The following is a 17,561-nucleotide window of genomic DNA, read 5'->3' as shown; positions in this document are numbered from 1 at the left end:
GTGTGAGTGGAGAGAAGGGAATCTGAAGTCTCTGAGCCAGTCCAAAGTCCATAAAATTACCTTCAGCTCCTGAGTCCAGTAGTGCCTTAGTGTCGTGCATGTGAGCTGCCCACCTTAGTCTTACCGGGAGGAGTGTAGATGATGAGGTCTTCTCAGCGGAGATCCCACCCGATAGTAGCCTCAACGTTACTACCGGGCTTGATCTTTTACCGGGCAGGAGTGGATGAAGTGGCCCGCCTTGCCGCAGTACAGGCAGAGTCCCTGGGATCTCCGCTTCTCTCTCTCCTCCCGGGAAAGCCGAGTTCTCCCCACCTGCATGGGCTCGTGATCGGCGACGGGGCTGACCGTGTTCCCCCTGCCAGAGCGTGATTCCTCCATGCCGCGAAACTGGTGATTCTGCTGGAATCGGCCCAATCTGCTCAACCAAGCGTCGACTCTCAGCGCCAGTTCAATGAGTCCATTCAAGCTAGAGGGAAGGTCCAACATATAAATCTCTCTCTGGACACGGTCAGCCAACCCATGCAGGAATCTGTCCCACTGCGCCTCCTCGTTCCAACGGCACTCTGCGGCCAGGGTGCGGAACTGGATGGAATATTCCGACACCGAGCACTCCCCCTGGCGGAGATCGGCGAGTAGCCTGGCCGCCTCTCTACCCGCCGCTGCACGACCGAAAACCCTCTTCATCTCCTCGGAGTGTGCCTGGAACGAGGCGCAGCATGGGTCTTGACTCTCCCACACCGCCGTTCCCCAAAGAGCCGCTTTACCGGTCAGTAAGGTAGGAACGAAGGCCACTTTGGTCTGTTCCTGACGAAACGTTTGCAGCTGCAGGGAGAAGTAAATGCTCTGCAGTATTCAGGCTCCCCTGCGTATCCCTCCGGGGTGGGCAATCGCGGCTCTCGTGGGGAGCTCCCTTCTGTGGGCATAGGTTGCACGGGCGGTGTGGGTGGCGCAGTGGGAGTCCTCAGGAGTTGTAGTTGACGGGTGAGCTCGGACACCTGCGTCAGTGAACGAACACGACGAAGAACAGGGGAAATCCAGGAACCAGACGACAGCGAGGGACAACCAGGGCAGGAACACACACCGTGGAAACCAAAACGATCTGACAACATGAGACACCAGTCACTGCACATATAAAGACACAAACAATTGGAACCAGCTGGCGCTGCTGATCAGCAGACACAACACGAGACGAGAGAGAGACAGCAGATTCATGAACCGTGACAATTCCAAGTTTCCTTCCTGTCCAATATTTTTTGCGTCTTACAAAAGACACAAAGCCTTCAGAAGACAGTAAAGGCTTATGTCATGCCTGAGCTGAAGCTGAAACTTGAAAATTAAGTTGCACAACATAAATGCAATGTTTAGGCATTATTATTATTATTAATATTACTATTATTTTGATTTATAGGTTGTAGGTTTAGTTTTAGGTTGTACTATGTTTACCTTTTTAAAGTAATTTGAAATAGATTTTTATATTTTTATTTATTATTTTTTTATTTATATATTTGTATTTTGAATATAATATGACAATTGAATGCACTAAATTGGTTTAGTTTTCACAGATATTAATGTATGCAATTTCAGCAATAAAACTTACATTTTTTCTAAAAAGGAAACACATTAGTTGTTTATTTTAACCCCTTATCATTCCTGCAAAATTTCCCAAAAACGCCTAAAAAAACATACCCAAAGTAAATTGCATGCTTTTCTTGAACCATTTGGAGTATATGCATATTTTTGGTCTCTTTTAAAAGGTGACAATCTAAGGTTTGTTCCTAAACAGTCAGAATCACTGCAAGTCATACTGGTATTGAGTAATAGAACTTTTAAAAAAATATGTAATTCCGCTAAAAAAAATGTTGTAAAAAGATGCCTGCATATTAGGGATGGGCAACAGTGGTCGAGTAATCGAGTACTCGAACGTGACAGCGATCATCGATCATGAGAACGATGATCGCCCTGACTTTAAAAAAATATATTTGTCTCTTTTTTATTGGTTATTGCGTCGTTTTGCGCGGTACCGGAGGTCTGATTGGTTAGCGTTATACAGCACGCCTCCAGAGCGCGGCGAAATAAAAGGCTTGTTCGACTTCACCCAACGATGCGCAGACCGATCGGCGGCTGACTTGAAGCAGTGCATGCCGGTTCGAAATTTTGTCCGACTTGAGGCAGCGCCGACGCCACGTGACAGTGACGTATGTCAACAAAGTGCCGCGAGAGCGATTCGAGAGCAGCCGGCGATTACAGCCGGTGCAGTTTCTCCAGAGCGGCTGCTCGAGGCTGCAGGGGCTCTGATGACGACACAGCCGTTCCACGATTGGCCAGATTCACCGCATGACAGCGATTACATGTGTTTCGTGTTTATTCTAAAACCTTCATCTCCACTAATGCGCACAAATCTGTTTTTTATAACAGTAAAACCTCCTTTCATGTAGTCGCAATGTTATATTGTCATGTTTATCAAAATATAACTGATTAAAAACATAGACCCCACTTCATTGATAGTGTAGGCTTATATGTTGAACTTTATTCTTGTACAAACACACCCTGTATTAAGCAGTACATGAAGTATTACATGACAATAATGTCTCTGAAACATCTGTGTATTGCCAAATATTGCATTTATTTCACTTCAGCTGATAAAGTATGCAAACACAGCGCGAGCGTCACTGCGGGAAGCAGAAAGTGTCCGACTTCACGTCTCCGTTTGCAGCTCCTCCCTGCCTGCACGCGGCTACTCTCGCCGATCAGTTGCATCCAGCCGCAGCCGATGTCGAACACACCTAAAGTTAAACTGAGGCGTGCAGTGATGTCGGAATCACTGTGATCATTAAATGTTTAGTGCAAGATGTGCAGCGCCAATCTGTCATAGCCTACATAGCATTATAATGAGAACACGATGGAAACAGAATGCTGTAAATGATCTGTGCTTAGTTCCCCGTGTATCAGCTGTTAAAGGAAATCCACAGAGAAACCAGCGAGAACACTCAGACTAGCGCGTGAAGTTCATGTGCGCATTCGCGTCCTTTTCTGCAGATGCACGTTGTAAGATTACCTTTATGTTGTCTATCTGATTAATCTAATATAAGAAGCGTTTGGTTGAGCTTAATAAGCTAGCCAAGCGCTGCCGTTATACCGGCTGTTGTTCATTCTCTTCAGTTTCAGCTCAAACGCATATTTCATGCTCGACATGATGGTTTAGAGACAGTCATATTCTTTTTAGATAGGCTATTTCTTTCTCAGAATCATTGATATTAGTAATGCAGCAGTGCTATACTGTTCTCGTATTTTTTAACAGTAGGCTAGAGTTTATTTAAAGTTGTTTTTCATTATGAGTTCGAAAACGTGCAGTGATGTCTGTAAACACTGCGATCATGAATAATAAAATTAAGTGCATGATGTGCAGAGTCAATCTGTCAAAGCATTATAATGAGAACACGATTTTAATAAAATGTTGTTTCTGTGTGCTTTCGTTGTCCGTGTATCCGCGTTGTTAAGGGAAGAGCGCATTCAAAATGTTCCGTTTCAAACCATAGCCTGTGAAATCTAGCACGCTGAAGTTCACGTGCGCATTCACGTCCTTTTGTGTTGATTTATGTCGTAATAGGTTCATAATAATCTTCATATTAATATTGATATAGGGTGCGTTTGGTTGAGTTTATTAAGCAGCTAGCAAGCTCTGCAGGGTGGTGTTATTTCACAGTTTCAGCTCAAAGGCAATGCTCGATATTACTGACTTGGTTATTTGAGACGGTCATTTTATAAAGATGTTTCTTTTTCAAAGACATTTATGCATCATAATCTAGCAGTTATTTTTTGTTTTATATGTTCATGTTTTCATATACCTGTTTTCATGTCACGTTTGTATTTGTCAACAACCATTTTCATAACAGTATTTTCATTATCTCAATGACGGACATGCCCCGCCCCCTGCACATGCCCCGCCCCCGAGTACTCGTTTTTGAGACCTATCGATGATTGAAATGAGAAATTGACAAAAATGCCCATCCCTACTGCATATGACTGTAGCTGGGAGCTATTAGCTGGAAAACACAATGGGATCACAGCATGAAGCCTTACCAAGTCCAATTTCTTATTTGATAACTATACCTTTAGAAAATGAGTGTTTTGCACATGCTTATCTAAGTTCATGTCTAGGCGCTTTCCAAAAAAAGCCACTTGGAGGCTCCAAATGACCCTTTGTAACCATTGACACATACAATGCTGCTATTCTTGAATGCTTTTATGTACAGATATACTTTTGGGCTCTAATGAAAGGTTACACTTAGAGCTGTTCTATTCCTTATCCAGATGTAAAATAATCTTGTGAATAATTGCTGAGACATGAACATTATAGTGTTTTTTTATAGTGTATATAGTGTTTTTGCAATTCATGAAACTAAACTTTGTGCAAATAAAGACAAAACAAGTGTTATAGTATTTATAAAGCTCTTTAATATTACAACTCACACTCATATATAATAAGAATATCTAATATCAAACTATTAGCACACTTTACATGTCACGGTCTCCTCCTCTGCCTCTCTGGGAGTGTTGCATCTCTGCAGGCGTGCTCCCCTCCGTGTCCAAAATGCTCTCACGGTTTCAATGATGATAACCTGTGACATAAAAAAACAAAGAATAAATAAATACATTTAAAAAACACTAACACGCAGACATGCACGCACGCAAGCACACAAATAAACAAAAACACACACACACGCCTGCTGTAACAGGATTATCCAAACAAAAACGGCAGAGGTTAGCCAGAAAGAACACACCAAACGCAGTACAATACAATAAAACATGCAGTTATAATATAATAAAACACTACCTTGTTGTTTTGGAAGTCCACCTCGGGCAATGCATCCTCTTCTGACAAGTCAATATGGCTCAAAACTTCACTCTTCTTTAGAAATTTCCTCCTCCAACTGATCACTCACTCCGATAGCATTGCTCAATTGCCTATTCGAGTGAGAACCGTGCATTTCCGCGTTATACTTAGCGTCTAAAGTAGTGATGTTACGTATGACACTGAAGCGTCGATGCGCGTATCGCGCATTCGACACATTTTGTAGTGAAGCTCCGTATCGGGGTGTGTATTGGTTTCCTAGAGTCACGTGATCGATGACAAATGAAGCCTCACTTTCTGTCCAATCACGTGCGCGTTTCACTTTGCGTGTCAGAAGCTTCGAACCCCCAGATCTTACTTAACAAGTCCTTGTTGCCTCAGTCTGGTTGATGGTTTTGTGAGGAGAGTGCTGTACTTTGAAAGTTAAACAATATATTACATTTAGATAAAATTTATTCGTCACTATTTATAATTTTTTGTTTGTTGGAGTTGTGTCTTTGTATTTTGTTAAAATATTTGCCTTACTGTCATTACTGTTACACAAGCACTATCACTGCCAAGTGTCTTAAGCACATTTAATTACAGATGATCCTATCACACAATGTCCTTATTTTGTGTGTGTGTGTGTGTGTGTGTGTGGAGAGAGAGAGAGTAGGCTTACATTACATCTTATTGAATCATATAAGCTCATATTATATTTTATTGACACACTTTAATGGGTAAATTAATTTATTTACTGGACACATTAAACACAAACATATAAAGCTTTTATTTGTACACATAGCATTGAAACGATGGAGTGTGTTGTGGTTGCTTCATCTGACAGCTTCTTCCACAGACTTCTGCCTGCTTTATTTTAAATAAGCACCAGATGGCGCTGTTCTTGACACTCTCGAAGCTTTGAATCTTTTCCCGAAACAGTCAGGGTAAAGCCTCACTGCTTCATGAGGCTTCATTTCCACATCCCTAGTCTAAAGCCCCGGTTATACTCGCGCCTGGCTCCGCAGCGCGAGCTTCGCTAACTGCACACGCTCCTCCCCCAAACGGACGAGGCGTTTATAGTCGACGCGCGCACCGTTGTAGCATTCTGTGAAACGACAGGGGGCGACTTGGAGTAATTGTTCTTAAATCCGTCGAAAGCAGGAGCGAAGAAGTAGTTTACCGGAACAGGTGAACATGGCGTCCCGCAAGCCGTTCGTGGAACATAAACGAACCCCCATGAGCCCCGTAACTTTAGAAGAGAGACTGGCCGTCACACTACGTGTTCTTGCGTCTGGCAGTAACCAAAAATGTGTTGTCTCCAGTTACAAGTTGGGCTCGACCACAGTTTCGTTGATCGTAGTACAAGTACATTCCCCCAAATTTTGCAGATGGTCTTTATACTATATATATATATATACTATATTTTAACTATATTAGTTCACAGTGCATTAACTGAAGATGACAACTAATTTCTGATTTTGTTTGTACATTCTGAAATTAACACTAAACAAGCACAATAAATGCTGTAGAACGTGTCTTGTAAACTAATGTACTAAATGAAGCCTCTTTGTACAGTTACTTTTTATAAAACATGCCTTATTTTATCAAAAGGTTCTATTTCAGTAAGTGAAGGCTCATTTTGAAAATGTAAGCAGTTACTTAAGACAAGTGCAAACTGGGTGCTTAATGCAAATGTATTCTAAAGTCCTATTCACAAAAGGAATGGATGGTTGGACGGATGGATGCCCATCAATGCAAACTTTCCATGAATTCTGTGCCATCTGGCTGTCACGATGATCCCTCATGGAAGGGTCATAAATAGGCTTGTTTGAGATGTGCCTGACCTCACCTGCAGTTCAGCCGAGACTAGGCGGTTGCAGTGAGGGGAGGAGTGAAAAAAGTGCAGGCAAGCCAGACAGTTCTCTCTTCTCGTAGTGGATCAGACACCTGCGAGATCAAAGGCGGATATCGCGGGATTCACACTTGTGCGCTTTGTTGCTGATAAACTGGATGTAATTAAAGTTCTGTTACTTTTATATGAAAATAAATATTATGAACAAGACACCCAAAGTTTTTGTTATTTATTTCCATTTGAAAGACGTGTTTATCAATCATTTTTACTTTAATTAGGCCTACATACATGTTTTTATATATATTCTTTTTATAAATATGACAACAATCACATAACCCACAGAGAGATCGCCTTTGTTAGAGAGTTTGGGAATATTCACACATAAAAACATGATCTCAGAGTTTTAAAATCAAACATTTAAAAAAAAGAACCATACATCACGGTTGTTTAAACCAATAAGCATTAAGCTGTGTCGTCAGCAAGTCGTTTCCCATCATGCTTTTGCTCCGCGCAGTCGGTGGTAGAGCCAATGCGGTCGACTGCAGAATCCGACACATCCGCCTTTCGCTCGCGAGAGTTTTTTGACATACGTCAGCATGACATCAGAGCAAGGCGGACCGCCCTCGGACACTTTTCTAACCGGAATGCATCTCGCGCTGATCACCAGTGATCGGTTCTGCACAGACTCGCTCATCTCAAACAACCCTAATGTGCCGGTATTGACGCACCAGCTCGGACAAAGTCGCCTCAAAATCGTACATCTTCGGATGCGGAGGTGCGCGCAGAGCTACAAAAAATGCGCTGCGCACTGCCAGGCGAAATGGGGTCTTGCGGAGCCAACGCGCAAGCCCCCTCCGCGTTGACGGCATTTTTGCCGCACGCACCCTCGCGCTTTTGCGGCCGCGGCGAGTATAAACAAGGCTTAACACGGAAAACCCCTGGGTATCCTCTGTGAATGCGTGATTGCGCAATCCCAGCCTCAGCGCGCGCATTGATGACGCGCAGCCAAAATAAGAGGCTTGTTTGAGATGAGTGAAATCTGCGCAGAACCGATCACCGGTGATCAGCGCGAGATGCATTCCGGTTAGAAAAGTGTCCGAGGGCGGTCCGCCTTGCTCTGATGTCATGCTGACGTATGTCAAAAGACTCTCGCGAGCGAAAGGCGGATGTGTCGCATTCTGCAGTCGAGCGCATTTGCTCTCCACCGACTGCGCGGAGCAAAAGCATGATGGGAAACGACTTGCTGACGACACAGCTTAATGCTTATTGGTTTAAACAACCGTGATGTATGGTTCTTTTTCAAAATGTTTGATTTTCAAACTCTGATATCATGTTTTTATGTGTGAATATTCCCAAACTCTCTAACAAAGGCGATCTCTCTGTGGGTTATGTGATTGTTGTCATATTTATAAAAATATATATATATATACAAACATGTATGTAGGCCTAATTAAAGTAAAAATGATTGATAAACACGTCTTTCGAATGGAAATAAATAACAAAAACTTTGGGTGTCTTGTTCATAATATTTATTTTCATATAAAAGTAACAGAACTTAAATTACATCCAGTTTATCAGCAACAAAGCGCACGAGTGTGAATCCCACGATATCCGCCTTTGATCTCGCAGGTGTCTGATCCACTACGAGAAGAGAGAACTGTCCGGCTTGCCTGCACTTTTTTCACTCCTCCCCTCACTGCAGCCGCCTAGTCTCGGCTGAACTGCAGGCGAGGCAAGGCGAGGCGCATCTCAAACAAGCCTAAGAACAAAGGTTGACCCTCCCACTAAAACGCAGTGTTAATCTTTTCAGAAGTTCATTGGCTATCAGAAGAGTCAGTCATTTTCAATCTCTGATGCAATTGGATTGAAACACTGTCAATCAAAGAGAGTGAAGGTGGCCGGGCTTTAGCTTGGATACTCCAGCCTGACTGGCTCTCTGAGTCTCCAAAGCCCTCACAGCTTGCCCCAATTGGTTGAAATGAGCTGTCAGTCAAAAGTGCAGAGGTCAAGCGGCCATTTTAGATTCGCCGAACTTCTTTGTTTACCTTTCTCATGAAGTTTTCCATTCAGCACATATAGTGCTGACAGAAGACTGGACAGCACTCTCCGCTTTTTGGAAATGGTACTACTATATTCTGTGGCTGTTTATTGCTATATAAATGTGTTATGGACTAAATATTTCACTGAATTTGGATTGCCTGGACCCTAAAGAGTGGAATTACAGCATTTTTTCATGGATACAGATGATGTTTGGATGACAAGGACACTTTTAATTTGAATTCGTAAAAATTTGTTGGCGGTCAGCGTAGTTTGGTGGTCTGACAAAGACACTGATTGTGCCTGCTGTGTTCACTGCATCTTGAAATGGTTTACATCACTCGATTCACAAGAATCTCAGCTTTCCAAAGGTATGTAGCATGTTTAGCTTTTATATTTGAGTTGTTGAGTGTCACTCACTAAATAAAAAAAAAAATCCAGTGTGATGTCGCGGCACGAAGCACGTAAACGGGTAAGAACGGGTAAGATACCTGTCTTATTAACTTTTTTATATTTAGTACTGCTCTTTAATAAAGAAAAAGTACTTATTATCCGATTACTCGATTAATCGATGGAATAATTGGTAGAATACTCAATTACTAAAATAATGTGAAACTGTGAAAAAACAGTCCCCCGGGCGAATTTGCTATGTTTATATATGTTTCACCGTCAACATTCTGAACGAGCGCTTCATGAGTGCTTTGTTCAAATGTCTGAGGTCTAGGATGGCTCTGAGACCGGCTGGTTTGTGCTTGTGACACTGTGGGGACAGCACTTATGTGTGGCTGCGTGCACTGTGTAGTGGGCTCGCACTCTACATTTAGAGGGCTCACCTCGCGAGCCGGCGAGCGAGTGGAGGGTACTGGGAGATCCAAGATGAGAGAGTGTGGTGGTAGTCCGGCAGCGGCGGGACTTAACCACCGTCTCTTCCTTTCTGTGGTTAGATTAGATTAGATTAGATTCAACTTTATTGTCATTACACAAGTACAAGTACAAGGCAACAAAATGCAGTTTAGGTCTAACCAGAAGTGCAATAGCAGCAAGTGCAGGATATACAACGTTTGCATAAGTGCAGGACATGGGTATGTACTGAATATATATAAATATATCTATAAATAGAGAGATGGTTATTACTATAAACAGAATTTACAGGTGAATATGTACATTGAATAAATATACAGATGGCTATTACTATAAACATTTACAGGTGAATATGTACTATGAATATAATATAATATACAGATGGCTATTACTATAAACAGAATTTTATAGATAGAGGTATACAATGATATGTTAGGCTAAGATGAGGAATATGGCAGTGGATTAGGAAGGCTTCGGAGGCTCGGGGTTCAACACAATTTTGGGTCGAGGTCCCTGTCGCTCAGGCTGTCTGTTGCGGCTCGCGGAATGGCGAGACTTGAAGGTTGGTGGCGTTGCCTTTGAAGGCTGAGGGGGCGGCACTTTAGTATGGCGGCCCGAGGCAGAGCTGGAGCGTTCGGGAGGAAATGGCGCATGGCCTGCGATGCCTTCTATGCTTCAGTGAAGCGCTCTGCGAACCCTTTCATTGCTGGGCCAAACAGGCCGGTGGCGGAGACAGGAGAATCCAGGAAGGGGGCTTTATCCACTTCCTTTATGTCCGTGAGGTTCACAGTCAGGTTCGCCATGCACCTTCCGATTGCCTGGGCGTTGGACTTTGTCGCGCGCAGGGCCAAGTCAGTGGCGCTGCGAAGGTCTTTGAATGCTTCAGGATCAGGGACAGACTCATCCAGAGAGCAGAGAAGTTTGGCCTGAAAAACCTGAAGGACTGCCATCGTGTGAAGCGCCGAAGCAGCCTGGCCGGCGGAGGCATAAGCTCGACCAGCGAGAGCTGACATAGTGCGGCAGGGCTGCCAGGGGTAGGATGCTTTGGCCTGCCATCCTCTGGTGGAGGGCGGGCAAAGATGAGCGGTGACAGCCTCTTCAAGAGGGGGAAAACTCTCATATCCTTTTTCCTTCGGAGTTCTTCGGCGTGGGCTCGCACGACTGCTCCGGCATCCTCTGTTCGCAGCACTTCTTTTTGCGCGGCCCGAGAGCGAGAGGGGCGGGTTCTTCATCAAAGCTGGCGAGCCGAGCCCACAGGGTGATGTGGTGCAGATGATGTGGTGATCCCAGCCGAGTAGAGGGCCTCTGCACGAGGCGCAGGAATGACGAGGTATTTGCAACAACGCTCCGTCTGCTCTTTTGTGAGTGGCACTGTATGAACACACAAAACACACACACAAGGATAATAGAAAGGATATAGACATGCCGGATGGCGCAGCTGGAACAGCGAGGGGCTGAAGGCGGAGTCCAGAGAAGGAATCCGGCATCCTCAGAGCTGCAGAGCAGGAGCTGGTTCCGCTGGAGGCTTGTCAATGGCGGTGACTTCACAGTTCCGGAGATCAGCGAAGGGTGAGTCCGCTGAAGGAGATTAAATCTGAATCCTATGGCATAACATGGGCTTTTATAGCTTTTATATGCACATTTAGGCGGTGTTTGATGTGCTTTTGGGCGCAAAGCGACCCGATTGGTGCGCGCCTGAGCTGCCTCGCCATAGGTTCGTGCAGTCGCCGCAACACAGCCAATCAGTGCGCTAGTATGCTGCACTGCATTTTACATTATATAAAATGATAAGGATCATTTTTGGCTTCATATTCTCGAGAAAAGCTAGCCCACGCAATACGAGAGTACTCTCGAAAGGGAACCGGTAACCTAAACCTTGTAAGGCTTAATAGATAAGCTAAAGAACCGATTATTAATAGCAATGTTATAAATAACAATATTGTGTAACACTTTAGAATACTGTTCCGTCATTAATGAATAACTACACAGGAACAAATCAGTAATGCACTATTAACATTCTAGTAACTACTATTAACCAACAAGAAACAAATGAACAAATTAGTAAACTAGTGCTTAGTTGAATGTGGTAGTTCACTATTAGTTCATCAATAACTAAAAAAATTTCCCACACCTCCCAGAGGACTACTAAGAACTACTATATACAGATTCATAATTAACATGAATAATGCATCATATATAATTAATTCTAAAGTGAAGGTCATAGTAACCCACTATTAATGACTCAAGTATTACCAAATCCTTTAGAAGTAATTACTAATTATTTGGATCAGTATTCTAAAGTGAAAAACATGATAACTCTCTCGTAATAACTGAAGTCATTGTAAGCTTTTTTGTAAGTTTTTGGATAGTAATGGCTTCTGACAGATTCGGTAACAGTTGAGTAATTACTTGTGGGCTATTACTAATTACTAATGGCTTACATAAATTATAATTAGAATTAATTATATATTTTGCATTATTCAAATTTATTATGAATCTGTATAAAGTAGTTCTTAGTCTTAGTAGTAACTCTGGGAGGTGTGAAAATAAATAGTAATTATTTATTAACTGATAGTGACCTACCACATTCAACTGAGCACTATTACTTACTAATTCATTAATCAGAGTTTCTTGTTAGTTAATAGTAGTTACTAATGTTAATAGTGCATTACTCATTTGTTCCTTTGTAGTTATTCATTAATGACAGAACAGTATTCTAAAGTGTTACCAATATTGGTAGGGAAGAGCTTTCACTTTAACACTTTCCTTCACTTTTATTTACTATTAAAATATATTACAAATTATACTTTCCATGATTTTAAAAATACAAATATTCCATGTAGTATTAACAAGGCCAACAAACTGAACACATAATAATATATAATTGAGGGCTAATAACCCATGGTGATTTTCTGTGTTGGTGAAAGAGAGAAGAACTTGTCTATTGAGTTGTGAGTGATAAATGGCCTTCCACCTTTATTATAATACAATATATTATTAACATGCAATAAAAAAAGGACTATAATATTAACACATATTGTAAATACATAACAATATAACAATAACATGCCAGTTTCATGTAATGAGATGCATCAAACATATAATAGGCAGATGATCTCATTTAGAAATAGTCAACCTATTGACTTTTAGACTCATCCTGTTTCTCTGGACACGCCATTTGAGAAAGAACTGTCTGATTTCTTTGATCCTTATGCAGTAGATGAAGGGGTTCACTAGTGGTGGAAGCAGACTGTAGAACATGACCAGGGCGATCTTCTGACTGCTGTTTATCTGGGTGTTTGGGATGTTAGAACTGGTGTAAACCACGAAACGTGGCACATAATAGATGATAATGATAGTCAGCTGTGTGGCACAGGTAGAAAAGGCTTTCATACGACCCTGTGCATTTGCTATTCGAAGCACAGACACCAGGATACTTCCATAGGAAAAGATGATGAAAGAGAATGGCACGAGAAGCACAAACATTGCTACACCGTAGGAAATGAGGTTCTGGCGGCTGACATCAGCACAGGCGAGCTGGTTCATAGACAAAGAGTCACAGAAGCAGTGAGCGATCATATTAGGCCCACAGAATGGCAGTTGCACTGTTTGCATTGAGCTAATGGTTGGGGCAATCACTGCAGTAACCCAGGAAAGCCCTATTAGAAGTCTCATAATGCGGTTAGTCATTAAAACAGGGTATCTTAGTGGGTAACAGATTGCCAAGAACCGATCCAGAGCCATGATCATCATAATAAGAGAGTTTAGGGTCCCAAAATAGTGAATCAGCTGCCTTTGAAACAGACAAACGTAGAAGCTAATATAACCATCATTAAACCAGTAGCGAGAAATTACTTTTGGCAGAGCCACTGTGCAAAAACCAATATCAGACAAGGACAAACTCAGCATGATAATATACATAGGCTTATAGAGGCTGCGTTCAGTCACAAACAGGATCACAATGAGAGAGTTACCGGTGATTACAGCGATGTAGATGCACAACAGAAACGCTGCAATCAGGCTGTAGTATTTGGGCAGGAGTCCAGGGAAGCCCACGATGAAAAACTCGGTTACAACAGAAGCTGCGGTTTCGTTTGCCTGTGACATACTAAAACATACAGTGAACATCTGTTTATGCACATGACATTACCTCGCAAAAATGGCTTTGCTTTGATTTGATTTACTCCAAAATGTTGAAATATTTACTTTATAAAATATTATAAATAAAGTTCACTTACGAAATTATACATTATTGTAAATTATCAAGTATCTCATTTATAAATATTGTTTTTCGTAAAACAACATGTAAAATGTACACTAATTATAGAACATTATTTTGTGACTAATTCAGATTGATTAACTTTCCCTACAAATTCTGTCATTTCAAATGTTTGCAAAAATCTAAATGTTATTTTGGTTTGTATTTCAGCTGATCACATGATTACCTTGATTAATCCTCTATCAAGTTATGTGACACCTGCTAAGAATCTTCCTTGCTCGGTGTGTCACGTCTCTCAGTGATCAGTGCAGATGCTTGTGCTTTCATTATTTTATAGACGTAAAATCAGTGTTAAAGCCTGTAGGGTCCAACACGTCATGAAGGATCATGTTTTGAATCATTTGATGTCGTGAAACTGGGCTGACCTTCGGGGTTTGGTGAGTTGGGAATGTGTTTCGCCAGAAGATAACTATGGAATGAAGTTTGGCTTGGTTTCTCTCCCCTGATAGATATAACATTTATTTGCACAACACAGAAAGATCAGCTCTTTCTTTTCTAATTGGGTGTAATATATATTTTTGGTAACACTTTAGTTTCGGGTCCAATTCCCACTATTAACTAGTTGCTTATTAGCATGCATATTACTAGGATATTGGCTGTTTATCAGGCCTAGTACCAGTGGCGGCTGGTGATAATAATTTTTTTTGGGGTGGGGGGGGGGGGGGGGGTGCAAGATGCAAAACAGTGTCTTCACTTTTATCTTTTTACACATTCATTTCCCACATATAATTGACTGAGGAAAGGAAAAACAAAAGAGAACAGCAACAACAGACTAGCATGTTGACTACTTGAACATAAATTTTGCTCTCCTTTCTTTCTGGCCAGCAAATTTCTCAATGACTCTCTGATCAAAAGTCAGTCATCTCAGTAGTGTCATGACGTTTGCATTGTACAGTTAGATATTTGAGGTCTCTTACCCCCGTTGTTGTCCACAAAACTACAAAACTTCAGTACTGACACTTAGAAATAAAAGACAGGGAAAGAAATAAAGGGCATTGCTAACAACACATCCAGCCAGCCACCTACGTTTCTCATAACAAGCGCGTGAAGATCCGAGTGCAGCTTCGTCCTCTGTCACTGGCCTGCTGCTGGATTTGTAAATCACGTTGGTCTGGTTCGGGATCCTTTATCATTTTGTTTTCTTCCAATGAACGCCTTGTGAAAGAATTTGGTTTAACTGCTGCCATCTCTACGAAACTGATCATCCTAGCAAGGTTTTGGCGGAGTCAGAGTGACTGTGTCGCCCGCGCACTTTCGCTTTAGTGGCCAAGAGTGTAAAGTTGAATGACAGGTGACGAGAACCAATCAGATTGGATAAAATAACACGCATCCAATTCTGATTCGCCAGGGACCCAACGACCTGCGTCCGGAGGAGGATCTTTAAGAACCAATTAGAGACCAGCTTCAGATCACATGCTGCCCGTCTATTTTTAGACTCAGATAGACGTCGATTTGTCCGGCGTCCCTCACGCATGAAACCGCATGAAACATATTGAAGAACATATAAAATAGTTAACCCATCAAAGCCAGTTTTTATTAAATGCTGAGGCTCTTACTAATAGCCAGCACATCGTATGAGTAAACCATTTTATTTTTATTTCACTTTTATATAATTTTTGTATACATGTATATTTCTGGAATTTTGATGGGGGCGGCACCCAAGCGCCCTCTATTGACCAGCCGCCACTGTAAGGATCGGTTTTGCTGCTAAGATAAAATCTTAGATCCACATCCCAGCAATAGAACAATAAAAGTCACTAATCTTGAGAGAAGATCTCACAGAAACTGTGGGACACCACCCTGATCAAACATTTCTCCCCCCTCCCCATGTTGCCCTCTCTTTGCCCTGTTTTCCAGTCACCAAATCCAGATATACAAGTGATGATGTATCTTGTAAATCTATTGTTTTATCCCTTTCATGTTTGATGTCTTTTTAAAGGTCTCGGAGCGAATGGTAAAATGGTCTCAGTTTCACTGCAGTCACTAGTAGTATTAGAAAGATTGAAAACTAATGAGTCTCTTCAAAGATATCTGATCCACTCCCCCAAAACCAGGTGGTTGTGTTGCAAATATTTACAACCCTTTTGTTCTAGTTGGAGTATTTAAGGGAGGGTAACATAGCTTTCAGTGGGAAAAAATTCTGTAGCCAGAACCCCCATGTGGTGCTGTGTCAGTGTCTTTGGGGCACACACACACACGGCATGAAGCCTGTGAGCCAGACAAGATGACTCTTTTAAATTATTTTCATATTGCTTTGCAATTGTGTTTTATGTTTTTACGCTGATCAGTTGTGTACCATGGATTCTTGTTTACTTATTTACTTTTCCTGTCTGGCCAAAATAAATGTTAATCTTGATTTATCTTGTATTATTCTGAAATCATTATTTTAGTATGGATCGATGTAGACTACTTTATTACCGCAAAATCTAGTGTTATGTTAGATCACACCGATGACGGCACGACTGAAGCATGGGGCGCAGCGTGCGCGATATTCCGATTTCTGACTATCGCTGGATTGGCAAGTTGTAGTCCGTGGATATTACTAAAATTACACTTTTTGTTGAGTGAGCATGTGCAACCACTTAAAGGTAAAATATTCACTCTGCATCCTCTGACTAATCTCAGAAGTATACATTTTGTGCTCGTGAACGCGCGGTCCGGACACGTCTGCTTCTCTGCGATATTGGGTCTCTTGATGAACGAATTTGAAAACTAGGTAGATACAAAGAAAATCAACGATCTAAATTAAATCGCAACTAATCTTAAAATCAGCTGATAAACTCTAAACGTAACACACTTTATGGAGTCACATAAAATTGGAGTCAGATAAAATTATTAATGGAGTCAGATTTAAAATGAGATATCAATAAATTAAGAGAACTTCACCAAAATGCTAGCCTGACGTCGTCATACTCAATTCTAGTCAGAATATGAGTCTGAGACCGCTCCGTTGGGCTGTGATTATGGGGCGTGTTTCAACCGAACCAGGAAAGATCTCAATTGGATAGACCTACAACCAATCAGAGCAACGGAGCGACGCACAACGTTAGTTGTCAAATGTCAACAGAACTCAACTGCACTGTGTTGCCATGTCCGCGGGTTGAAGCGACCCCAATTATGTGATATACAAACCCAGGAATGCAATTTTTAGCTGCCAGCCCTGCCAAAATAACACATATTTTACCCCCCAAATGCCTTTTTTTCCCCGGAGAACCCCCCCTGGAAAGCTATTGGGCTTGTTTTTGGCTAGTTTTGAGGAACGTTAGCAATTGGGCGGGTTTTGTTGTAAAAACTTGGCAACCCTGTCTGCACGCACGCTGGAATAAGTAGCCTAACGTTAGAAGAACAAGATTAGTGTACGATATTTGCCGGTGTTGTAAAAAAAATAATTTAAGGATACACAGAGTACTTACCAACACGATCATCATTTCTGAGAGAAATAGTAAAGGTGAATGCATATACGAACAAGTTCTCCGTTTAGGATTAGAACAAACTCAACCCAAGCGGCTTTTGATGACGTGGATGATTACGTTACTGTTTATCATCTGTCCATCATCGTCTAAAGTCCGCCCTGACAATTTCATTGGTCCGAACAGTTTCTGTTCGGGCATAATTACTTCTCTACCGATCAATTCCAGACCGAACTGCCCGAGTAAAAATGTTGTGGGCGGGGCTAAGTTCGGCTGGCATCCAGGCTA

General features: G+C 41.9%; 1 protein-coding gene across 1 annotated transcript; it reads right to left on the bottom strand.

Moving 5' to 3' along the window:
• Positions 1 to 12,701: 12,701 nt before the first annotated feature.
• Positions 12,702 to 13,691, bottom strand: LOC307118405 (olfactory receptor 2AT4-like; the record flags this gene model as incomplete). Its single annotated transcript, XM_079804014.1, has 1 exon — positions 12,702 to 13,691. The coding sequence occupies one exon, from the start codon at positions 13,689 to 13,691 to the stop codon at positions 12,702 to 12,704; it is 990 nt and encodes a 329-aa protein (XP_079660140.1).
• Between the last annotated feature and the right edge of the window lie 3,870 nt (positions 13,692 to 17,561).

The sequence above is a fragment of the Gobio gobio genome (assembly GCF_949357685.1).
Source record: "Gobio gobio genome assembly, chromosome: 22".
NCBI lineage: Eukaryota > Metazoa > Chordata > Actinopteri > Cypriniformes > Gobionidae > Gobio > Gobio gobio.
Note: the sequence above shows the minus strand (reverse complement) of the source record. Positions and strands in the feature narration are given on the sequence as shown.